Source organism: Abramis brama (assembly GCF_963993115.1).
Source record: "Abramis brama genome assembly, chromosome: 13".
Classification (NCBI taxonomy): Eukaryota; Metazoa; Chordata; class Actinopteri; order Cypriniformes; family Leuciscidae; genus Abramis; species Abramis brama.
In genome coordinates, this window is record NC_139975.1 from 34,786,652 (window position 1) to 34,812,741 (window position 26,090).

At 39.4% G+C, this 26,090-nt stretch overlaps 1 protein-coding gene across 1 annotated transcript; it reads right to left on the bottom strand.

Annotated features, from left to right (window-relative positions):
• Positions 1 to 17,738: 17,738 nt before the first annotated feature.
• On the bottom strand, positions 17,739 to 24,938 carry LOC311094411 (E3 ubiquitin-protein ligase TRIM35-like). The gene is made up of 6 exons (XM_084132371.1): positions 24,222 to 24,938; positions 20,190 to 20,285; positions 19,759 to 19,989; positions 19,619 to 19,641; positions 19,419 to 19,537; positions 17,739 to 19,043 (listed from the first exon to the last, which is right to left on the bottom strand). Exons 1-6 carry the CDS (start codon positions 24,615 to 24,617, stop codon positions 18,499 to 18,501), a joined length of 1,410 nt encoding a protein of 469 aa, XP_083988497.1. The 5' UTR covers positions 24,618 to 24,938; the 3' UTR covers positions 17,739 to 18,498.
• Positions 24,939 to 26,090: the final 1,152 nt, after the last annotated feature.

Below are 26,090 nucleotides of genomic sequence, written 5' to 3' on the forward strand. Positions count from 1 at the left end.
GTTCCTGTCCCAGGGCCCAGTGTTGGGAGCTTCTTGTCGTCGCAGACTGCTAACGACGGATGCTTCCCTCACGGGTTGGGGAGCGATCCTGGAGGGTCGCTCAGCTCAAGGTCTGTGGGAAGACCATCATCGTTCCTGGCATATCAATCGCCTAGAGATGTTAGCTGTCTTCCGGGCTCTGAGGAGCTTTGTCACAGACCTCAGGGGACACCATGTGTTAGTGCATACGGACAACACGTCGGTAGTCGCCTATATCAACCACCAAGGGGGTTTGCGCTCGCGCCCATTATCAAATCTGGCACGCCATATCCTCTTGTGGTCCCAGGGGAAGTTGCTGTCACTCAGAGCAGCCTACATCCCCGGGGTTCAGAATATAGGAGCAGACACTCTGCCGAGGCAGGGGCCGAGGCCCGGGGAATGGAGGCTCCACCCCGAGGTGGTGGAGCTGATATGGAGGGAGTACGGCCAAGCACAAGTGGATCTGTTTGCGTCTCGAGAGACGTCTCACTGTCCACTTTGGTTCTCCCTCACGCATCCAGCTCCTCTCGGACTGGATGCTATGGTACAGGCGTGGCCGAGGCTTCGTCTGTACGCCTTTCCCCCAGTTGCTCTGCTCCCGGGAGTTCTGGAGAGGGTTCGCAGGGACCGGGTTTGCCTGCTTCTTATAGCCCCGCGCTGGCCGGGCAGAGTATGGTTTCCCGACCTTGTGTCCCTCCTCGACGGGCCTCCTCTGGAGCTACCTGTCAGGAGGGACCTTCTGTCCCAAGCAGGGGGTTCAATACTTCACCCCCGCCCAGAACTGTGGAACCTGTGGGCTTGGCCTCTGAGGGGGCCCAGCTCATAGAGTCAGGTCTCTCAACTGAGGTTGTTGAGACCATTCTGCAGTCCAGAGCTCCCTCCACGAGGAAACTTTATGCCCTGAAGTGGAGAGTTTTCACTTCTTGGTGTAGTGACCGTCGGCTGGACCCAGTCCACTGCCCAATTGGTACAGTGCTGGAGTTCCTGCAGGACCGGTTCACTGCAGGTCTGACCCCGTCCACTTTAAAGGTCTATGTGGCGGCCATAGGTGCTTACCACATTCCTTTGGGTGGAATGTCTGTGGGGAAGGACCCTCTGGTATCTCGTTTCCTTCGTGGCACTTGGAGGCTGAGGCCTGCAGTCCGCTCTAGGGTGCCGCCATGGGACTTGTCCATTGCTCTACAAGGCCTGTCCCTGGCCCCCTTTGAGCCCATTGAGGAGGTTTCGGAAAAGTTTCTGACTTTGAAAGCTATTTTCCTTCTTGCCATTTCTTCTCTTAAGAGAATTGGGGATATTCAAGCATTGTCGGTTGCTCCTTCCTGCTTAGAGTTTGCTCCGGGTATGGTGAAAGCTTTTCTCCATCCCAGACCGGGTTATGTCCCCAAGGTCCCCACTAATGTGGCCAGACCTATTATTCTGCAGGCCTTCTGTCCTCCTCCCTTCCAGAATGCGGACCAGGAGGCTAATAATTTGCTTTGCCCAGTTCGGGCGTTAGACGCCTACGTCCACAGAGCTGCCCTGTGGCGCAGAAGTGATCAGTTGTTTGTTTGCTTTGGCTCCCCTAACAAGGGAGGGCCGGTGTCTAAGCAAAGAATGAGCAAGTGGGTGGTCGAGGCTATCTCACTTGCTTATGAGGCGGCTGGGCAGCCTTCTCCTTTGGCTGTCCGGTCACACTCTACAAGGAGTATGGCGGCCTCTAAGGCCCTTATTTCAGGAGTTTCTCTACAGGATGTCTGTGATGCGGCAGGCTGGTCCTCACCGCACACTTTCGTCAGGTTCTACTCTCTGGATCTAGACTCTGCTCCAGGGTCTCATGTTTTGTCATCCTAGTGCTGCTCTTCATGATTTCACACAGGACAGACTTTTGTAGCTATGGAGGCGTTGGTATAGACGTTCCCATAGCGTCAAACTCGACGCAACGCGAGTTCCCTTGAAAGGGAACGCTCCGGTTACGACTGTAACCTCGGTTCCCTGAAGAGGGAACGAGCGTTGCGTCACCTTGCCATATCTCCTTCATGCCTGTCAGCACGACTTCAGACTTTACTAAGCTGTTGTTTCCTGCTTCAGGCCGGCTTTTATAGCTTCCTGGTACGTGACGTCACCCGCCTCTGACGTCCCGCTACACCATTGGACTGATTTTACATGTGCTTCAAGACGTCATCACGCAAAGCGTTCCCATAGCGTCAAACTCGACGCAACGCTCGTTCCCTCTTCAGGGAACCGAGGTTACAGTCGTAACCGGAGCGATTTTCTTATTTTCTATCAGAAAATGCTGAAGGACAATATCCCATCTTTAGTCTGCAAACTGAAGCTCAAGCAACAAGACAATGATTCAAAGAATAGTGAGTAAATCCACCTCTGAACGGCTCAAAAAAGCACAATTACAGTTTTGGAGTGGCTTTGTCAAAGGCCTGACTTGAAATCAATTGAGATGATGTGGCAGGACCTTAAACAGGCAGTTCATGCTTGAAAACACTCCAATGAGGCTGAACTAAAGTTGTCCGCTCAATTGTGCTGTTTTTTTTTTGTGTGTGCAAAATAATGATATCTATGAAAAAGGCCCCACTATTTAGTATGAGACACAAAAACATAAGAAATCAGGATGGGCAAATACTTTTACAGCACAGTAAATGTCATATAAATTTCAGTAAAATGACATTGAAATAGTGATGATATCTATGTTTACGACTAATTATTGTTCTTTACATGTGAAACAAGAAACATTTTTCTTACCTTGTAAGATGAAAGCACTTCACTGATGGGTCTGAATGTGTGATTGGTGTGTTTCTCTGAGTCTCTGCACACTAAACACACAGGCTGTTTGTCCTCCAGACAGAAGAGTTTGAGTTTCTCACTGTGTAAACTGCAGATCTCCTCAGATCCTGATGAACGTTTCTCATTTCTCTCCTTCAGGAACGATTCACACAAGTTTTTTAATGTGAGATTAACTGGAGGATCATCTCTTGAGGATCTTCTCCTGCAGACAGGACACTCCTGAGTTTTCTTAGTTTTCCAGAACTGTTGTAGACACTCTTTACAGATACTGTGACTACAGGACAGAAGAACAGGAACATTGAAGATTTCATAGCAAACAGGACAAATATAATCATCTTCAGCTGCTGAAGCCATTTTCACCGTTTGAGTCTCGCAAACTAAACTCTACTTTCACTTTCTGAAGGACGGTTTTCAAAAATAGATCTGCTGTCTGTTCAGAAATCACAACAGACATCACAAAAATCCTTTTTTGTTTTTTTGAAAAAGTTTTTCTCTTTGTTCTCCATTGATTGCTTATTCTTTATTGCTTTTGTTGAGACAAAGTCGGTGTGTCAGAAAGTCAGTCTCTTCTTGGTTAGTGTTGTAAGAGGGAGGAGTTTATGATCACTGCAAAAAATGCTTTTCTTACTTTGTATTTTTGTCTGGTTTCCAGTCCAAATATCAAAAAATTCTTAAATTAAGATGCATTTACTAGATAAGTAAAATTAGATAAGATATTATGTCTTGTTTTCTGGGGAAATAAATCAAATTAAGTGAGTTTTTGCTTAAAATAAGCAAAATTATCTGTCCATGGGGTAAGAAAAATATTCTTAGAACAGAAACAAGCGACTTTGACAAGGGCCAGATTGTTATGGCAAGGTGACTGGTACGATAATTGAGACAATATATTGTTACACCCCTAAATAATGCATACTAAATGTATGATATACATGATGTATTATAAGGATAATGACAGCAAATGTTTTTTATTAGCTGTAATACATTGTCATTTGATCAACATTTAATAAACATTTGTTTGTTTATTATTTTGCTATGAAATGTGTAAAAAAAAAAAAAAAAAGTTTATGGTTTATTTGAGGAATTTGAGTCTGTTAACTACTGAACTTTTTTTGCCTTATTTATTGCCTTTTCCCCTATCACATTAATAATCATAAATTAGGTGTAATTCGAAAACTGAAAACTGTTTTGAAAATCATTGTGTAACACTAAACTTACACTTGTATATTTGTTTTTACACTCCTTTTTGAAGCTCGTTTTTGAACATCTTGGGAAAATGTTATGGGCTTTCTCATCAAAATATGACTTTCTGTCACAGAACAGGACATTGATTCATACATGTCCACCGTACAGACTCCAGGACTCACAGCATGTTCATCACACAACAAGTGAAATTCTAGATCAATATATTAGATATTATTATGAAAATATTGCCAATTATTACTCCCATTATTACACTTTTTTTCCATTACATGTTTCCCCAAGAACACATTAATATGCAAATTAAATAGTGTATAGATATGTTGAATTGAATGGGACTACACATTTATGGCCATTTTACCCAAATATTGTATGAAGTAAAATGGTGTATCATTTCATTCTATTATATCTTTTATTACACAGTTGAGAATCATCTTTATTCAAAGTTTGTTTAAAAAATCCAGAAACATAAAAACTCCCAAAGTAAAATAAACATAAATTATATATATATATATATATATATATATATATATATATATATATATATATATAATATATATATATATATATATATATATATATATAAATAAAAAAATAAACATAAAAAATCCTATTCATATTGAATGTCATTAATGTATTTTTTTTAAACAACTGAGTCCTGGTGTCACTAGAAGACATAGCATGAGATATGAATAACATATCTTGTTTAAAAATGTTAAAATTAAAATGTTTTTATGCTCTAAACAATGTAATGACATGTAAAAATACTAAATTCAAAAGATCTTTTTTTCTGGGTCTCAGGAGGATATGACAGAAGTCTGACAGAACATATATCAAGCATTTTTAATGAGTTTCAGGAGCTTTATGAAGGGCAGTGTAATCTCACATGACCGGAAGATGGCGACAAAACATCATGAAAACACACGGTCAGTACAATACAAACGTACAATATAAACACACACACACACAAACACACACACACACACCCTCTTGTTGACTCCTTTACCTGTTTATATTTGGTGTTCATTTATGAAAAAATGACAGGAATGATCGAGAATAAAGAGCATAAATACCCACATTTGTACCAGATGTAAGTTTATACTGTTTATGCTAATTTATAATATCTAATTATTTTCTAGTTGCCAATTTACTCAAGAATTTTTATGAAGTATATAATGGCTTAGTATGTCAAATTATGAACAAATATAATTTTCTCGCCAAACATTTAGCAGTTTGTAGCATACATGCTACAACAGAGATGCTAGTTTGACATATAGCTATATTGTTTGCTTAAGCCTTAAAGGGGTGGTTCAGGATTTAGGACATCGGACCTCATTTCCAAGTTAGCCTGGGTGTTATTTATCAGTGGAGACAGTTTTCAACATTTTTCATCCAGTCCTTCCAGTTGCATAGTTCGCCGGTGCTAGGCTAGCGTGAGTCAATGGTATCTGCTAGCCTGCCATTAAAAACAGTTTTACCCACTCCACAGTACACCAAAAGCAAATCAATTATAACGCCAGACTATCGATGTAAATGTCTGTTGAGAGAATAATGTTAGAAATCAAACTACCCTTTCATCGCATTGCAATAGTTATACTTTGTTCCCTGTATTTATTAGCACAGTCTACAGCAGCGGCGGAGTGATATTAAGTTAACTAGGCAACCGAGAGAGCCGGTCCACATGACAATCACGCAAGTGTATTTCCCTGCCGCTGACACTCATCACTACAGAAGCAGAGTATATTTCACGAAGAAATCAACAAGACATAGGACTATGGCCACGTTTGAAAGCCATGCCAATGTTTCGGACTTTGGAGATGATGAAGACGAAGAATGTGTGTTATTCAACGAACAGTAATGTATGAGCCGGAATACACAGACGAAGAACTAATCGAGATGGATGCTAAAAGGGCAGAAAGAGAAAGAATTTCTGTAGAGACAACAGCAGCTGGAGATGCCGTAGAGAACCGGAACAGAACATCGGGAGACTGGTGGTGCCAGTGCAGAAAATGTATACAAATGCCGAAGGAACTTTTTGGTAACCATCTATTTGTTTTATTTTTACAATTTCGAAATGCACACCGAATCACCATGTTGCCAATTCCTTAGTTTACAATCGAATGTTTCAATATCGTTGTTCAAGGTAGCTAGCTAGCTAGACGTCCCGACTGTAGTGCGCTTCTGTTCTGTGTTTACTTTTCGGCGCAGTACTAACGTTACTAAACGGAGCAAAGTAGAATTCCGCCGCTGCTGAGAAGCTAGTTCCTGTAAATGTAATGCGATCATTGAGATGCAAGAATAGTTTGATTTCTAACATTATTCTCTCAACAGACATTTACATCAATAGTCTGGCGTTATAATTGATTTGCTTTTGGTGTACTGTGGAGTGGGTAAAACTGTTTTTAATGGCAGGCTAGCAGATACCGTTGACTCGCGCTAGCCTAGCACCGGCGAACTATGCAACTGGAAGGACTGGATAAAAAATGTTGAAAACTGTCTCCACTGATAAATAACACCCAGGCTAACTTGGAAATGAGGTCCGATGTCCTAAATCCTGAACCACCCCTTTAATACAGATCATAACATATGGGAATAAATGTAGCAAATCAAACCTGAGAAGTGTCCTCACTTCATTATAGTCTTGCATGAAAACTAATTAAAAGTCATTAACAAACCCCTGCTGAAAAAAACAATAGAAACCATTACATAATTGCTAATGGTTTTAATGATTATAAAGAGAACTGTATTGGTTTTAATGGAAACTGTAATGGTCCTAGTGGGTCGCTTTTGGTGATTTTCTTTCTTCTATTGGTGGCATGTTTTTTTCTATTGGATACCATTAAGGACCAATAGAACACCTTTGGCAACTTATAGGTTACATGTTGGTATCTACTGGACACCAGTATGAACCATTACGTCTCCAATAAATGTAGTGTTTTCTTTGGTTTGATGATATTAATATATAATTTGTTTGTCACTGATTTCCTGGACTGTTCCTATGTTTAAGTGACAACTTTCACAGTAGAACTGAAATTCTACTTCCTCACAACTGTTTTTAAACACTCTGTTAAAAAGATACTTGGATCGAGGTACAACCTCTTGCCCAAACAATTTATTTATCAACTGCAGTAAATCATGTAACTGGCAACCAGTTATTTTATGCTTTGCTGCATGGCTCATAATCATGAGCATTGCCTCAGCTTGTGTGGTAGTTCCTGTGGCAGTCAAAGCAGTGTCCATGTCAGGCTGTAGGTCAATCACTGACAGGGGATCAGGAGTGTTCTGCTTCATGCTGCCTGTCCTGTGGTCTATCTCAGACTCTGACACTGTTCCACTGCATGCCTTTAAAAAAGCAACATCTCTGTTTAAGGTATAGTTGTGTGTAGGTCTGCTCATACACATATTCACGTAGGTTCATATTTATAAAAAATAAAAAAAATAAAAAACTTACAGACCCTCCAAAATGAATAATTAATCAAATACTTTGTTCAGTTTATAATTCAAAACTGAAAGAAGTGTGTACCTGAGAAAAAAAGAAAGAAAAAAAACAATTCAGAACAATCAGAACAAGCTAAACTAGTACTAAACTAGTTTTTGAAGGTCTACTTGAGCCTGGTGCAACGTCTACCTTACTACTGTACTCATCTGTCATCAGTTCAGCTGTTTTGCTTTGACCATTCTGACAATAATGTTACAGTTATGTTACAATTATGACATCTATGGTACAATTAGGTTACAATCATGACATATGTTACAATTATGTTACAATCATTACAATTATGTTACAATCATGGCATATATGTTACAATTATAGTACAATAGTGACATATGTTACAATTATGTTACAATCATGACATATATGATACAATCATGCCATCTATGTTACAATTGTTACAATCATGACATACATGTTACAATTATGTTACAATCATGACATATGTGTTACAATTATGTTAGAATCATCACAATTATGTTACAATCATGCCATCTATGTTACAATTATGTTACAATCATGGCATATATGTTACAATTATAGTACAATAGTGACATATACAGTATGTTACAATTATGTTACAATCATGACATATATGATACAATCATGCCATCTATGTTACAATTATGTTACAATCATGACATATATGTTAAAATTATCTTACAATCATTACAATTATGTTACAATCATGGCATATATGTTACAATTATGGTACAATAGTGACATATGTTACAATTATGTTACAATCATTACAATTATGATACAATCATGCCATCTATGTTACAATTCTGTTACAATCATGGCATAATTGTTACAATTATGTTACAATCATGACATCCTTATAAATAGCAATATTGACATGAAAATTATAGCTGTGAGCTGGCTTATTGACAAACGTGCTTTGTAGGTTTATAGCTATTTCCATAACACTTTACAATATGGTTTTATTAGTTAACATTAGTTAACTACTTTAGTTAACCTGAACTAAGAATGAACAATACTTCTACAGCATTTATTTGTCTTATTTAATGTAAATTACAACATTTACTAATACATTATTAAAATCAAATGTTGTGTTTGTTAACATTAGTTAGAAAATAAATGCATTTATTTCACAATACATTATCTTAAAGGGGTCATATAATGCCATTTTTGTACAAGTTAATATGATTATTTAGGGTCTAAATGAAAAGTTTGTAATATACTTTAATTAAAAATTCTCATTAGTATTGTAAGAAAACACTCATTTTACCTGGTCAAAAACAGCTCTGTTTTCAGCACGCCATTTAAGTGCATGTGTCTTTAAGTTAGTTATTAGTTAGACGCCATTCTGCTCCAGCGTATCAACAATGGCGGACTATGATGACAGCTCGCTCAGGGCAGGTCTGTGTTGAAACGCTGCTGTCAATTAACAATCGTGGGAGGGGCATCCGTGTAACGTCACATGGTCAGACGGCTCGATTTGAGACAGGGGAAAACATATAAGGAGATAAAAAAAATTTTTATTATCATTATATGATGGTTGTGTACAGGCACTGCCAACACACATTTCAGTACAATCAACTTGTAAAAGTGCATGTACCATTATATGACCCCCTTAAGAATTATATCTTATATATATTATATGACATTAACGTCCGATTGGCTTCAATCAACGCCAATTGTTTTTACTATGGTTTCACATTCATAGTTTAACAAACCATTTTCTACTATGGTTTTGTACGTTTCTTCATTCGGATCTATTTGCAATCCATTCCATTCTAAACAAACAACACAGTTTATATGGTTCATCCTTGTTTCATTATTCATTAAGATAATAATTAATAAATGCGTGCATAATTATCAGTGAACTTGATAAATGTTGCAGATATGTTTTGCTATGCATGCACAAACAAATGCCTTTCAACTTAGTGTGCAAAATTCAGAATAAAATGAATGTGCAGCAATTTGTTCAAATAGAGAGTCTAGGTCTACTATACGTGTTGTAGCCATTAAATAAGCTAATTTAGTTTAATATCTGTCTTTTTCCCCGAATCTGCAGTGTCATACTGCTGGCAACATCGAACATATAAAGCACTCCCACTCAACATATGTGCCAATCGCCAGCCTAGTTTCTTCCCGTCGAACACCTGAATCTAGTTTGTCAAATAGATCGCTCGATTAACCACTGTTTACATCTAGTCACTGGAGGCAGCCCTTTTGCTGGGTGTTACATTAAAACATTCCCCAAGGGAAACCCATTCCCTGGCGTGCATGTTCCTCCCCCACTAAATATAATCACCCCGTAACATATATATATATACAGTGGGGAGAACAAGTATTTGAGAAACTGCCAATTTTGCAGGTTTTCCTACTTACAAAGCATGTAGAGGTCTGTAATTTTTATCATAGGTACTCTTCAACTGTGAGAGACGGAATCTAAAACAAAAATTCAGAAAATCACATTGTATGATTTTTAAATAGTTAATTTGCATTTTATTGCATGACATAAGTATTTGATCACCTACCAACCAGTAAGAATTCCGGCTCTCACAGACCTGTTAGTTATTCTTTAAGAAGCCCTCCTGTTCTCCACTCATTACCTGTATTAACTGCACCTGTTTGAACTCGTTACCTGTATAAAAGACACCTGTCCACACACTCAATCAAACAGACTCCAACCTCTCCACAATGGCCAAGACCAGAGAGCTGTGTATGGACATCAGGGATAAAATTGTAGACCTGCACAAGGCTGGGATGGGCTACAGGACAATAGGCAAGCAGCTTGGTGAGAAGGCAACAACTGTTGGCGCAATCATTAGAAAATGGAAGAAGTTCAAGATGACGGTCAATCTCCCTCGGTCTGGGGCATCATGCAAGATCTCACCTTGTGGGGCATCAGTGATCATGAGGAAGGTGAGGGATCAGCCCAGAACTACACGGCAGGACCTGGTCAATGAGCTGGGGCCACAGTCTCAAAGAAAACCATTAGTAACACACTACGCCATCATGGATTAAAATCCTGCAGCGCATGCAAGGTCCCCTTGCTCAAGTCAGCGCATGTCCAGGCCCGTCTGAAGTTTGCCAATGACCATCTGGATGATCCAGGGGAGGAATGGGAGAAGGTCATGTGGTCTGATGAGACTAAAATAGAGCTTTTTGGTCTAAACTCCACTCGCCGTGTTTGGAGGAAGAAGAAGGATGAGTACAACCCCAAGAACACCATCCCAACCGTGAAGCATGGAGGTGGAAACATCATTCTTTGGGGATGCTTTTCTGCAAAGGGGACAGGACGACTGCACCGTATTGAGGGGAGGAAGGATGGGGCCATGTATCGCGAGATCTTGGCCAACAACCTCCTTCCCTCAGTTAGAGCATTGAAGATGGGTCATGGCTGGGTCTTCCAGCATGACAACGACCCGAAATACACAGCCAGGGCAACTAAGGAGTGGCTCCGAAAGAAGCATCTCAAGGACCTGAAGGATCTGGAGAAGCTCTGTATGGAGGAGTGGGCCAAAATCCCTGCTGCAGTGTGTGCAAACCTGGTCAAGAACTACAGGAAACGTATGATCTCTGTAATTGCAAACAAAGGTTTCTGTACCAAATATTAAGTTCTGCTTTTCTGGTGTATCAAATACTTATGTCATCCAATAAAATGCAAATTAATTACTTAAAAAAACATACAATGTGATTTTCTGGATTTTTGTTTTAGATTCCGTCACTCACAGTTGAAGTGTACCTATGATAAAAATGACAGACTTCTACATGCTTTGTAAGTGGGAAAACCTGCAAAATCGCCAGTGTATCAAATACTTGTTCTCCCCACTGTATGTTCATATGTATATTATCCTATAACTCAAGCTCTGAAACATATGAATGTACTAAGGCAGCAGCTGTTTATATATTCATGTATAATGATTGACAGCAGGGATGGATTACTGACCGGGCCTATGTGGCCAGTGCCCAGGGGCCCTTGCCTACCAAAACGTCTTACAGAACTGTTGTCCCATCCTGTTTAAAATTATATTTATTAGAACCACTCTTTGAGCTTATTTTTGTGTGTGAAAGGTATTGGAAAAATAACTATTTATTATTACAGCATAACTGCCCATTTTCCCTAAATTGAAGTGAGACTAAATTTTTAAACATTGCCTCATTTTTTATTAGCCTCATTTGCATATTTTTTTGTTGCCTAATTATAAATGATCCAACAAAATGGGCCTAGAGAGAGCTATTATTTAACTGTAAAAAGTAAAAGCATATACCCTTCACTCTAGTTGTTTGAACGACTGTAAAAGATGCACCTTCAAATAAAAAAGGCAATTAAGTGTATATTGGAAATTACAGCTTTTTTTACTGGTCAAACCAAATTTTAGTAGCCACAGCACTCGAAACGACTGGTCCAATCAGATTGTAATGCCTATCACAACTAGACTAGTGATGTCAAAACAATTCACAGGATATTGTGAGACTATGAGGGGTGGACCTCAGTTCTTCTAGATTTGGGGGCAAGATATTTTCTACATTTTAATGCATAGAGTTCAGAAATATAAGAGCTCAAACCCATGTTCAGCAGGCAGCCTATGAATATAAATCAAACTTGCATCACAAGTGTAGGCTATTGTTATTCTCAAACCATATGCTGACCAAACAGAATTTCATTAAGTTTAGTAACAACATGTAACAATGTTTACATCAATTAATTTGGATAAATATCAGGTACCGTATATAGCTACATAATTTTTCTCAAGGAAAAATCTCTCATTAATGCTGTAAACATACAGGGAGTTGATATTATTATTAAAGGTTGAAATTAACGTTTTAATATTTGTAATGATATGAGTAAAATTATGATATGTAATATAGTGCATATATTTAGCAAAAATACTCCTTTCTATAGGCCAAGTTAATTTTTCTAGCTATATGCTGTGGTCATGGCTTTTCTGAGATAAACGTTACATTACGTGACATATTATTTTCCAGTTGTTTTATTGACCTATTTCCGTGGTTGAAGCACTAATTGAGTGATTTCATGAGACATGATACATTTCAGCAAGTTGTAGTTCATTCGAATTTATTTACTAACTAAAGAAGAGCTTTAGATCAGTTCACGTGCCGCTTGAACCGAGGTGCTACAGTGATCTGTCATGTCATATTAAAGAGCGCCAAAAACGTCAGGGTCTGGGGTTATAAGATAACATGATTCGATACAGAGAATAATATTGTAGGCCTATATGCAGGGGGCAGACTGGGTCAAAAATTCAGCCCTGGCACTGTAGCCACACCAGCCCACATTACCACACAAACACCCGCATTGAAATTTGAGGTATTAGGGGGGTTCTAAAATTTGGATTTCTTGGATCTCCATATGTGCATTTTAAGGTGTTTGAAGGCCAAAAAAATAGCTTTAAAAGCATGTCAGTGGGCAGTAGCATAAATTATTTGTCAAGCAGATAACAGATTCGTAACCATGAGAATGAGGATAAATGTTGTAATGAATGATCCACAGTACAAAATGGAAATGCAGAATGTTTCTACTTATTGGTGACAATACAAAATCACATATTCCAAACAGGAATGGCCTTAAATGAGAAATCTTTCAAGGATTATTTTGCATAGATGTTACATTTCATTCAAACACCAATGCAATATTTTTGTGTCGGGAGGCAAATGAGCAATTTATATATTAGCATTAAAGATTGGATTCAGCAACTTTTTTCTTTTTGAAAGTTAGAAAAAGTTGGTTTTCTTCTTTGATTAGTGCCAAAAACATTGATTAACTCAAGAAAGAAAAAAGTTGCTGAAACCAACTTCGTGGGCTGGTGTGGCTACAGTGCCAGGGCTGAATTAATCATGTTATCTTATAACCCCAGACCCTGACGTTTCGGGCTCAGCCCCTGATGTTTTTAAAACCTAGAAACGCCCCTGCATAGAGCCTTAAAACATCTCATCTGACAGAGGACTGTGCGCCGGTGCTGACTGCGTTATTTTTGTATTTTTTTAATTGCTGTGAGATTGTTTGCTGTTATGCGCAAATTTACTTGGTTACTTACGTAACCTCAGTTCCCTGAGATGAGGGAACGAGTATTGCGTAAGGCTAGCTTACGCTATGGGAAAACCTCCTTTTCTCGAGAATACTGAAGTTACACTTATAAAACGCATTGCAGCTGCACTGTGAGCACAACTGAACGCGAGAGAGGTCATTGGCTGTGCTGCGGCCACTGCACAAACCTGTGGCGAGGCGGCTCTGACGCAAGAACCAATCAGGGCGCTTGGCGCGTCATAGCCCACCAGTATGGACGTGGTCAGAGGCTATATATTGGCGAGACTTGCCTAGGTACTTCAGGTTTAAACAACTGAAGCGACCTCTGATCCAAGCACAGTAGCACGGCAGGCTACGCAATACTCATTCCCTCTTCTCAGGGAACTGAAGTTACGTTAGTAACCAAGTAGTTCCCTTTCGAGAGGTCTCTCGTATTGCGTAAGGCTAGCTTACGCTATCGGAACCACTTGCAAAACGCTGTGCGTGCTGACTTCGCTTTACTGTGACCAAGCATATGTATGAATCACAGAGAAGCATAATCCTAATATAAGCCGGTGAAGAACGGGCTTCAATATTGGATAACTAGGAACCTTAGTTCATGGTACAAGGGATACATAGTGGCCAGCTAAAGCAGCGCCAGGTGTGTATGAACCCTAAGATATCGTGGGGGTGCTTAACACTTTTTATACTGAGAGAACCTTGGCCTGTAAGGCGGGTACCTCCAAGTTATAAAACTTTACAAATGTGGACGGCGAGGCCCAGCCAGTCGCGGCACAAATGTCCTCAATGGGTATTCCACTGGACCAGGCCCACGAAGAGGCCATGCCTCTTGTGGAGTGAGCTCTGATGCCCAAGGGGCAAGGAAGGCCCTTGGATTTGTAAGCTAACGCGATAGCATCTACTATCCAGCGCGACAGTCTTTGCTTTGTAGCAGCCAAACCTTAGTGCGACCGCCAAAGCATAAAGAGCTGCTCTGACTGCCTAAACGGGGCAGAGCGCTCCAGATAAATTCTGAGAGCCCTTACAGGGCAGAGTAAATGCGTGTCACTCTCATTGTGAGAGAGCAGCTAGGGAAATGACCTGCGCTCGGAATTGAGTGGAGAGCACTTTAGGGACATAACCATGCCTCAGTTTAAGAACGACCTTGGAGTTGTTTGGCCCAAATTCTAGGCAGGAAGCACTTATGGATAGCGCTTGTAGGTCACCTACCCGCTTGACTGAGGCGAATGCCAGCAGAAAAGCAGTCTTGAGCGAGAGCACCTTCAGGTCCACTGACTGAAGCAGCTCGAAGGGGGAACTCTTCATGGCCTCCAGAACCTTGAAGAGATCCCAGATAGGCACGGACGGGGGGCGCGGAGGGTTTAGCCTTCTAGCGACCCTGAGAAAACACACAATGAGTTTGTTTCTTCCTAACGGTTTGTCTGCTATAGGAGCGTGAAACACTGTTATGGCCGCCACATAGACTTTGAGCGTGGAGGGGGTGCGACCCGCATCCAGCAGCTCTTGCAAAAATGTGAGCACACTTGGTACTTCACATGTCTGAGGGTCTACGTTTTGTGCAGCGCACCAGCCAGCAAACACCGCCCATTTCTGAGCATACAGGCGCCTCGTTGAGAATCATTCCCTGATTCTCTTGATGACCTCTGGTAGCATCGTGACAGGGGAGAATGCGTACACAGGGCGGCTCGGCCAATCGCGTCTCTGTTATTTGTAAAAAATATTAGGCAGTGAGCATTGTCTTCTGAGGCAAAGAGATCGACCTCCGCCCTGCCGAAGGCATCCCAAAAGAGTGAAGAGACCATTATGGGTGAAGAGACCATTCTCCTGGGAGAACGTTGCGTCTGGATAACATATCCGCACCCTGGTTCAGAACGCCTGTTACATGCGTCGCCCTTAGTGAGCGCAGGTTGTGATGGGACCAAAGAATGAGATTCTCGGCCATGTAGTGCAGGTTGTGTGACTTGATACCACCCTAGTGATTTATGTATGACACCACTGCCCTGTTGTCCGTCCGGACCAGGACGTGGTGGTCTTTTAAAGTTTGGGAGAAAGGCTCTCAAAGCCAAGGCTACCGCCCTCATCTCTAGACAGTTTATATGTAGGCGCTTCTCTGGGTCTGACCATAGACCAGAAACGGGCCTGCCCTCGTAAAGGGCCCCCCCAGCCTAAGCTGGAGGCATCTGTCGAGATTGTTTTTCTCCTTGAAATCACACCCAGTCTCACACCAGACCGATACCAATCCATTGAGTGGGTCCTCGTCGGTGAAGCTGGCGAGCCGAGTCCGCAGAGTGGAAAGATCCATATCATCACATTCCAGGCAGCCGCCCTTCGCGAGTCGGCGAGTGGTCACGGCCCAGACAGGAAGCGCACAGAATATGGCGGTCTCCACCGACGAGTGGGCCTCTAAACGAGGCGCAGGTAGTACGAGGCATTTGGAACAACGCCTTCGGAAATATATTTTTTTAGACTGTGGACGCAGCGGCGAACACACAAAAAGCAGTGAAAAGGCAATGCGCGCAGGATGGCACAGCGACACGGCTTGCTGAAGGTGGCGAAGAAGCCGGCATCCTCAGAAGCTCTGTCCCGCTGCGTGGCGTTTCGACGGCGGCGAATGCTTCCGTATTCCGGAGGTCAGCGAAGTGGAGAAGTCGCTGAAGGAGTAAAATCTGAAGTACCTAGGCGAGTCTCGCCAATATATAGCCTCTGACCACGCCCATACTGGCGGGCTACTATCGCCCCTATTGGTTCTCGCGTCAGAGCCGCCTCACCATAGGTTTGTGCAATTTCCGCAGCACAGCCAATGACCGCTCTCATGCTCAGTTGTGCTCGCAGTGCAGCTGCAATGCGTTTTAAAAGTGTAACTTCAGTATTCTCGAGAAAAGGAGGTTTTCCCATAGCGTAAGCTAGCCTTACGCAATACGAGAGACCTCTTGAAAGGGAACCTGGAGATATTCTAGGATAGGCTGAAATCACTCCCGTGGTGCGTCTCTGTGTGAGAGATTTCAACAATCACCAGTCAGAGACAGCAGCAAAGCCAAAGCACAATGAAATAAGGCAACTTATGATTTTGAGGGTTTACATAGGCTATTGTCCGGTTTCATATTTGTCAGTCAACTTTTCAAAATACATTCGGGGGCACACTCAAAACATTCAGGGCTGAAGCCCCGGCAAAATCGACTGACGCCGCGTCTGATCAAAAGTAACCTGCCTTGTCTTGTCTATTGGTGTCAGTGGCCTCTTTGCTTGAAAAAAACGGAGAACAGTGTCAACACGATGCGTGAGATTTGGCAGCCCTGTCTTCACCAACAACATTGTGCATTATATTTATCAAAAAACGATTTTATTATCGTACTGAGGGGGGGCTGGGGGGGCAGGGGGGGCCTTTGGAGATAACTGGCCCCAGGGCCTTTACAAGTCAAAATCCGTCCCTGATTGACAGAATAACAAGACAAACTACATACTTTCAAACCGTTATTTAAAACAGTTTTAAAATGTTTGAAAATTGTAATTTTTTTTATCATTTTATTTATATATATATATATATATATATATATATATATATACTTAATACTATTTATTACATGGCTTGGTTGAATTCTAATGTACAATGCGGTCTGTTATTTCTTGATAACAGACGCTGCTAAGTATAACACACCGTTGCCATGAAAAACAGAGCGTTGCTATGGACGCAGGATTCTAACCGTAGAGACGGAACAGACTATTTTCTTTAGCGGAAGCAATACAATCGTTTTTAAATCAATAAACTCCTTTTTAAAACAATATTTTGTGTCAAATTATTGATTTATTTGGTAGGTAGCCATGTAATAAGCGGCATAATGTAGAGCGAGGCGGTTGTTAAAGCGAATACAACCCCTTCAGACTGATTCAAGCTCTGCTTCGCGTCGGGGTCCCGATCAGCCTGTCGGGGGTGTATTCGCTATAACAACCGCCTCGCTCTACATTATCCCTTACTTACATATTGTAAACATGAATTTAAACATACTTTCATTATTGTATGACTTGTTTAATGGTTACTTAAGTATTGAATTTATAATATTAATAATTACTTTGGGATTTGAGATTTACAATACAATATTTTTTCTTTATCAACTATTACATGCACAGATAAAAAATTTTGTACATATAAACAAACCTCACAGCTAATATGCAGAAGCAGAAAACAGGAAGCAAGCGAGTATTCGCTTTATAGATGTAATGTAAGGAGGCAAGATGTAGAGAACCCAAGTGCAACTTTAATACCAACGTGATCAAACATAAAAAAAGGCATGAAAACTCGAAACAAGAACAAACAGCAGTTACCCAAAACAATACTAAACAAAGACACAGGGCAAACATGAGGGCTTAAATACACAAGACTAATGACCCAACAAGGGACACCTGTGAACAATGAACCAATAACATCATGACACATCAGACAAGGGAACACACGCAGGATCACATGACTTTGAACAGGGGATCACATGACAGACATGAAATGTGACCAAGACAAGACCAAATCATGACAATAGGCCAAACCTGAGAAAACAGCACCATCTTGTAAAAAAAAAAATATATATATATATATATATCAATATATTCAATATATATATTTATTTAAAAGAAAAGGCCAACAGAACAAAAGTCTGTTAACAAAGACTGCATCATTTTATAGTTAAATGGCCCTGGGATAAAAAGAAATTGGGGAAGTTTTGTCCTTAAGGTCCTGAGTGTAAATATTTTGTGTACAATGTGGAAAGGAAAGAAGAAAACTCAAGTAAAAATACACACTTGTGCCAAAATTGATGCAGTTTGCATTAACACAGGATTTATTTTATTTTTAAACTGAAAGAGACAAACATGTCCTTAAGGAAACACGAGGGTTAATTTGGTTCTAAACTTTACATTGAAGTGTGATTGATCAATGAGACCCTTTGATTACAGAGTTATTATTGATGCATAATTTGCAAATCTGAATTAAGAAGCAGAATCAGATTTAACTGTGATTTTCTGCTGTAATAAACAGTTTAACTGGTAAGATCCTCAGAGGAGAAGTTGTGCAGGCATTATATAAGAATGGAAAGACAGTCTCTGTGAAGGATGTCCTGAATCTGCGCAGACAGTCTTTAGTTACAGGATCAGAGAATGACACTGTTCTTCTGTCATAGTCCAGCTGAACTCTCACACGCTGAAGCTTCTGTTTAACAGTGAAGACAGTGGCGGGTTGCTCTGGGGATTGTGAGCTGTATTTGCTGTTCATGTACCGCACACACCAGACATTAGACTTAGAGAAATCCTCTCCCTTCCTTTGGTTTGATGCTGTTGTTATTCCAAGACTCCAGTCTGTATTGTCTCCAACCTCCACATCCCAGCAGTGTGTTCCTGAGTTAAAGCCCTCAGATCCCAGGACACATGGATACCTGTCAAACCTCTCTGGATTATCAGGAAGTGTTTTATATACACCACTGTACGACACACTGGTCAGATCAGCAGAGAGTGTGAGACGAGGATATGCTGTGTTTGGATCCAGAGTCAACGGAGCTGCAAAGAGAATAACATCAGATTACAGGATGAAATATGATGTATTAGAAATGTAAAGGTTAAACATTTTTCTTTTTCTGAAAGAGATCATAAATCATAACAATGGTCTCTCAGTTACTGTCAGAATGGATTGAGGCTTCAGGTTTAATATCAGTATTCAATAAACACTATTGTATCCTAATACATAAACATAAACCATGAGGAACAGACTTTTCATTATGAGTTCGCTGTATGATCTGATGATTTTCTGAAATACAGTTAAGATTCACTTGGTAATTCAAGTGATTATTAAATATATTTCTATCAAATGTTGATGTTGTGTGTGTTTATATCTGAACTATCTTCTGCACTGGTGTCAAATCTGCTGAGACTCACTGTGTTGGACAGTTTCCAGCATCTTCTTCCAGACTCTGAACGGCAGGTTACCCAGATAACGCGACACATGAATCAAAGCTCCAGAACTCATCCGTGGATCCGGCTGTGAGATCTGGACTCTGAGGAACATTCAGGAGTCAGAACTGCAGTGAATTTGAGTTCAGATCCACTGAGAGAAGAGATACGAGCAGCTCACTCACCTTTCCATTGAGGCCTTAAAGTTCTGGAAAATATAGAGTTTGAAAACATTTTAATATCTTATCAAACACTCTCATTGTCAATGAGTCTCTCTATACAAGTTGTTTTCTGCACAAAGAATGAAGCCAGATTGATTTGTCACCTTTAGAAACGAGACGTCATTGTCTTTCATCATCTCCTCCATGTCTCTGATTGTGTGTGAAAGAGCTGAGATGTGTGTGTTCATCTCCTCCAGCTTCTCCTTCATCCTCTGCTTCTTCTGCTCCTCTTCCTCTCTCAGTGCAGTGATTGTAGCTTCTTCTTCGTCTCTGAGAAACTGATGAAGCTTCTCAAACTCTTCTTTAATCTGACGCTCTGTGTGCTCAGCTTGAGACTGAAATCAAATCACATTCACTTCAATCATCTCAATCAACACAAATCTCGGATACTCGACATATAACGGATCCAGAAGCAGAAGCTGCTCGTCATTTACAGAAATAATCAACTGGAATTCATTATATTACATATATCATTTTATAACGGTATAAAGTGATTCAGCTGTAATGAAAATGACTCTTGATTCTGTTTCCTCACATTGATGTGTTGAGCTGTTTTCTCAAACTCTCCTTTCTTCTCTTCATTGTGTTGAAGTTTCTGTCGTAAGGACTTCAGTGCTGTATTGAGCTCCTCCTAGAATTGAACAAAAATACATTAAACACCAGATTACAGTGAAGAGAAGAAAATACAGTGATATGATCATACAATTCTGTGCAAAAGTATTTATTAGTATATATATACCATAACCACGTGATCTGTGACGTTCATTTCCACACAAAGTCACGTGACTGCTTCGTATTCAGATTCAAAAATAGCGTGAACCTCCTGAGCAGGTTTCGATTGTCTTCGGTAGTAGTAAATAAAAAAGAAATAGACTTAGCCCTCACACTGTTGAACAAGTTTCTTTACATTTATTAAATTACCCACAAAATAAAATGTCAGCTGCCCAGTTCACAAGCACTTCACCATTCCACAACAATTTTCTTTTATTTTGATTATGCCTTCATGAGCCTTGCCTGTGAACTCGTAGGATTAGGACTGAGGCTAAAGTTTATGTGAATAAGGCTGCATTTGTAGATCAAAGCAGATTCATAAGAATTGTTTCTGTACAAGGTAATTAGTCCCATTTATTATTATAATTTTTTTCATAAATTAATTCATACAGTTGTTTGTTCATACATTGTATAAGAACTACATAGGGCTGTAATCAAGAAAATCTTGGTCGACTAAAGTCCTATAATTTTCGACTAAAAATCGACTAAAAATGACATTAGGGAAAAAAAACATTAAATTAATTAGCTGCGCACTGCAGTACTTGGTAGCCTTGTTGTCCGCCTAAATGAATTTCAAATAAACATAAAAAAAACTAGTAGGCTATTTGCAGTATATTAAATCGTTTTTGACCTAATTATTTTGCACTGACACACGAGTCTGTCGGCTCTGCAGCGCTGCATAACGTGCATCTGCGCGCAATATAAAAATAGTAAAAAAACAAATAGTACTATAAATAAATAGTAATATAAAAAATAGTACTATGTTGTCAACTAGTGATATCATCACAAGAACTTTTGAGGAATATGCAACATAATTTAGACAATTGTTTTTGTCATACAATAACTGACAGACACTATAATTTCATTGCAGCTCGCACAGAGCGAGGCTGAACATTGAATTATAATAATTCGTTACATTTATATAGCGCTTTTCTGAGACCTCAAAGCGCTTTACATAGATGGGGGAATCTCCTCAACCACCACCAATGTGCAGCATCCACTTGGATGATGCGACGGCAGCCATATTGCGCCAGAACGCCCACCACACACCAGCTTACTGGTGGAGAGGAGACAGTGATGAAGCCAATCAGTATATGGGGATGATTAGGAGGCCATGATGGACAGGGGCCAAGGGGCAAATTTGGCCAGGATGCCGGGGTTACACCCCTACTCTTTTTCAAAGGACATCCTGGTATTTTTAATGACCACAGAGAGTCAGGACCTCGGTTTAACGTCTCATCCGAAGGACGGTGCTCTTTTGACAGTATAGTGTCCCCGTCACTACACTGGGGCATTAGGACCCACACAGACCACAGGGTGAGCACCCCCTGCTGGCCTCACTAACACCTCTTCCAGCAGCAACCTGTTTTTTCTTAGGAGGTCTCCCATCCAGGTACTAACCAGACTCAACCCTGCTTAGCTTCAGTGGGCAACCAGTCTTGAGCTACAGGGTGATATGGCTGCTGGCTGATTTGAACAATAGACTATTAACTTAAAGCTTTTACTCTTAAACACAAAAGGTACGTCCACTATAATAAAAAAAGAATGTTTATTAAACAAACCAGATCAAGTAATAATATTCAGCAAACCTTCTAGTAGCCTACTTTCTTCAATCTGTCTGTCTCTCTTCTCCAGCGGTGGGTCGGGCTAATCCAAAAGAAGTGAAAACAAGGGGGGTGTTCTGAGGACAGACTGTTACCTGTGAAACAGGGGTGCTCTGAAAACACCCCCATTAGCAATTAGTGCTTTCCACCTGATGAAATGAACGCGGCAAAAAATCGACCAATCAGATTTTTGGTCGAGCAAGAACGTATCGACCAAATAACTGACTAATCGACTGGGAGATTACAGCCCTAATTAACACTAACATGAATTATGAGGATTAATTGTATTGCTTTGTAGTTTACAGAGCACAAAGTTATTTATTAAATGAAAAAAAAAAGGAAAAATAAAAGGTCTTTTGGGACAGAAAGACAGTTTTTCCACCTTTTGACCACAAGATGTCGTTAGTGTGTAACGTGTTGAAAAGCTTGGAGTAATGAACCATTTTACAATACAGTCGAGGGGGAAAGCCCCGGTGCTTCACAAAGCTTCATTTCACCATCACTATTATATACTGAAGCAAAAAAGTTATCCAATACTAACTGGGCCTGCGTGATAATGTATTTGGCCCCATACTTACTAATTGCTCAAATCTATGAAACTGTATTTATAATGTTGTTCAGCTGGACTAAACACAGCCAGTCCTGGGGTGCGTTTCCCAAAAGCATCGTAGCGTAAGTAGCACTTGAAAATCTTCATAGAACTACGAGTGCTCTGGAGTAATCGTACATCCCCAAGTGCATCGTAAGAAGACAGATTTATGAGGACACCTGCAGGACAACCGGCAGATACACCTTTAACTTTATTCAAATGCAATGTGATTATAATATAAGGTTTTGATTGTACTTTATTGTACACTTTATTACTCTTTTTTGTTGGTTAAATTAATAAATTAAATAATTAAAAACAAAAAAAAATAGAAATAATTTAATCTAATAATTTGAATCAAAATTAAATGAATGAACATAAAAATAAATAAAAGAAATCCTTTAAATCTGTTAAAAATTGCATCTTTGTTTCGCTCTATCTCCTCTAAAAGGACATTAATTTCATCTTTTTGAAAGGTATCTGTTCATGTTTTTGTTTTTGTTTTTTTTTCAGCCATTTTGTCAGTTCCTCCGCCTGTAGGTGCTTTATGACTTGTCTTGATTGCTAATCCACAACAGATGACAATTATTAGGTTAAACGTTCAGAATACGATTCCAGATATGGTTATGTTTCAGCACATCACGAATGGACAGCGACTCTTAAGTAGCACGTAGAGCGCGTTCTCGCGCGTTCATGTTAAGTGCATTTTTGGGAAGCGCTTGTGGAATTGCTGCGAGCGTTCGTAACCTTGCACGTAGAAAGCGCTCTTAAGAGCTAAGATACATCGTTATCGGGAAACCCGGCCCTGATCACTGCAGCCCTGTTCAATCACATAAACACTTAAATAGGACTTTTTCAACAGCATGAAGTTGGTTAAAAGGTCTTAAACAGTAACACACTATTGACAAAGGTGAAAGAAACTCCAGGAATAATGATGAAGACGGTGATTGAAACACATCCGTCTGTGATGGATTACAAACCTATTTCAAAGGCTCTTGGACTCAAAGAACCACAGCGAGAGCCATTATATCCAAATGGAGAAAACTCGGCACAGTAAAACCTTCCCAGAAGTGGCTCAAAGTCACCAAAGGGCCAAGAACAACATCGTAGGAACTGAATTTTCTTATTTTCTATCAGAAAATGCTGAAGGACAATATCCCATCTTTAGTCTGCAAACTGAAGCTCAAGCAACAAGACAATGATTCAAAGAATAGTGAGTAAATCCACCTCTGAACGGCTCAAAAAAGCACAATTACAGTTTTGGAGTCGCCTTGTCAAAGGCCTGACTTGAAATCAATTGAGATGATGTGGCAGGACCTTAAACAGGGAGTTCATGCTTGAAAACCCTCCAATGAGGCTGAACTAAAGTTGTCCGCTCAATTGTGCTGTTTTTTTTTTTTTTGTGTGCAAAATAATGATATCTATGAAAAAGGCCCCACTATTTAGTATGAGACACAAAAACATAAGAAATCAGGATGGGCAAATACTTTTACAGCACAGTAAATGTCATATAAATTTCAGTAAAATGACATTGAAATAGTGATGATATCTATGTTTACAACTAATCATTGTTCTTTACATGTGAAACAAGAGACATTAGTCTTACCTTGTAAGATGAAAGCACTTCACTGATGGGTCTGAATTTATGATTGTCATGTTTTTGTGAATTAATACACACTAAACACACCGGCTGTTTGTCCTCCAGACAGAAGAGTTTGAGTTTCTCACTGTGTAAACTGCAGATCTCCTCAGATCCTGATGAACGTTTCTCATTTCCCTCCTTCAGGAACGATTCACACAAGTTTTTTAATGTGAGATTAACTGGAGGATCATCTCTTGAGGATCTCCTCCTGCAGACAGGACACTCCTGAGTTTTCTTAGTTTTCCAGAACTGTTGTAGACACTCTTTACAAATACTGTGACTACAGGACAGAAGAACAGGAACATTGAAGATTTCATAGCAAACAGGACAAATATAATCATCTTCAGCTGCTGAAGCCATTTTCACCGTTTGAGTCTCGCAAACTAAACTCTACTTTCACTTTCTGAAGGACGGTTTTCAAAAATAGATCTGCTGTCTGTTCAGAAATCACAACAGACATCACAAAAATCCTTTTTTGTTTTTTTGAAAAAGTTTTTCTCTTTGTTCTCCATTGATTGCTTATTCTTTATTGCTTTTGTTGAGACAAAGTCGGTGTGTCAGAAAGTCAGTCTCTTCTTGGTTAGTGTTGTAAGAGGGAGGAGTTTATGATCACTGCAAAAAATGCTTTTCTTACTTTGTATTTTTGTCTGGTTTCCAGTCCAAATATCAAAAAATTCTTAAATTAAGATGCATTTACTAGATAAGTAAAATTAGATAAGATATTATGTCTTGTTTTCTGGGGAAATAAATCAAATTAAGTGAGTTTTTGCTTAAAATAAGCAAAATTATCTGTCCATGGGGTAAGAAAAATATTCTTAATTCAAACAGAAACAAGCGACTTTGACAAGGGCCAGATTGTTATGGCAAGGTGACTGGTACGATAATTGAGACAATATATTGTTACACCCCTAAATAATGCATACTAAATGTATGATATACATGATGTATTATAAGGATAATGACAGCAAATGTTTTTTATTAGCTGTAATACATTGTCATTTGATCAACATTTAATAAACATTTGTTTGTTTATTATTTTGCTATGAAATGAAAAAAAAAAAAGAAGAAAAAAAAAAAAGTTTATGGTTTATTTGAGGAATTTGAGTCTGTTAACTACTGAACTTTTTTTTGCCTTATTTATTGCCTTTTCCCCTATCACATTAATAATAATAAATTAGGTGTAATTCGAAAACTGAAAACTGTTTTGAAAATTGACATTGTGTAACACTAAACTTACACTTGTATATTTGTTTTTACACTCCTTTTTGAAGCTCTTTTTTTTGAACATCTTGGGAAAATGTTATGGGCTTTCTCATCATATATGACTTTCTGTCACAGAACAGGACATTGATTCATACATGTCCACCGTACAGACACCAGGACTCACAGCATGTTCATCACACAACAAGTGAAATTCTAGATCAATATATTAGATATTATTATGAAAATATTGCCAATTATTACTCCCATTATTACACTTTTTTTCCATTACATGTTTCCCCAAGAACACATTAATATGCAAATTAAATAGTGTATAGATATGTTGAATTGAATGGGACTACACATTTATGGCCATTTTACCCAAATATTGTATAAAGTAAAATGGTGTATCATTTCATTCTATTATATCTTTTATTACACAGTTGAGAATCATCTTTATTCAAAGTTTGTTTAAAAAATCCAGAAACATAAAAACTCCCAAAATAAAATAAACATAAATTATATATATATATATATATATATATATATATATATATATATATATATATATATATATATATATATATATGTATATATATATATAAATAAAAACATAAACATAAAAAATCCTAT

Excerpts from the sequence above, each read along its gene's own strand:
- LOC311094411 (XM_084132371.1), bottom strand. The coding sequence starts at position 24,617 with ATGGCTTCAGCAGCTGAAGATGATTATATTTGTCCTGTTTGCTATGAA. Across the intron at positions 19,642-19,758 it reads ATGACGTCTCGTTTCTAAAG|AACTTTAAGGCCTCAATGGA; the intron begins GTGACAAATCAA and ends TATATTTTCCAG. Across the intron at positions 19,044-19,418 it reads GCTGGAAACTGTCCAACACA|CTCCGTTGACTCTGGATCCA; the intron begins GTGAGTCTCAGC and ends TTCTCTTTGCAG.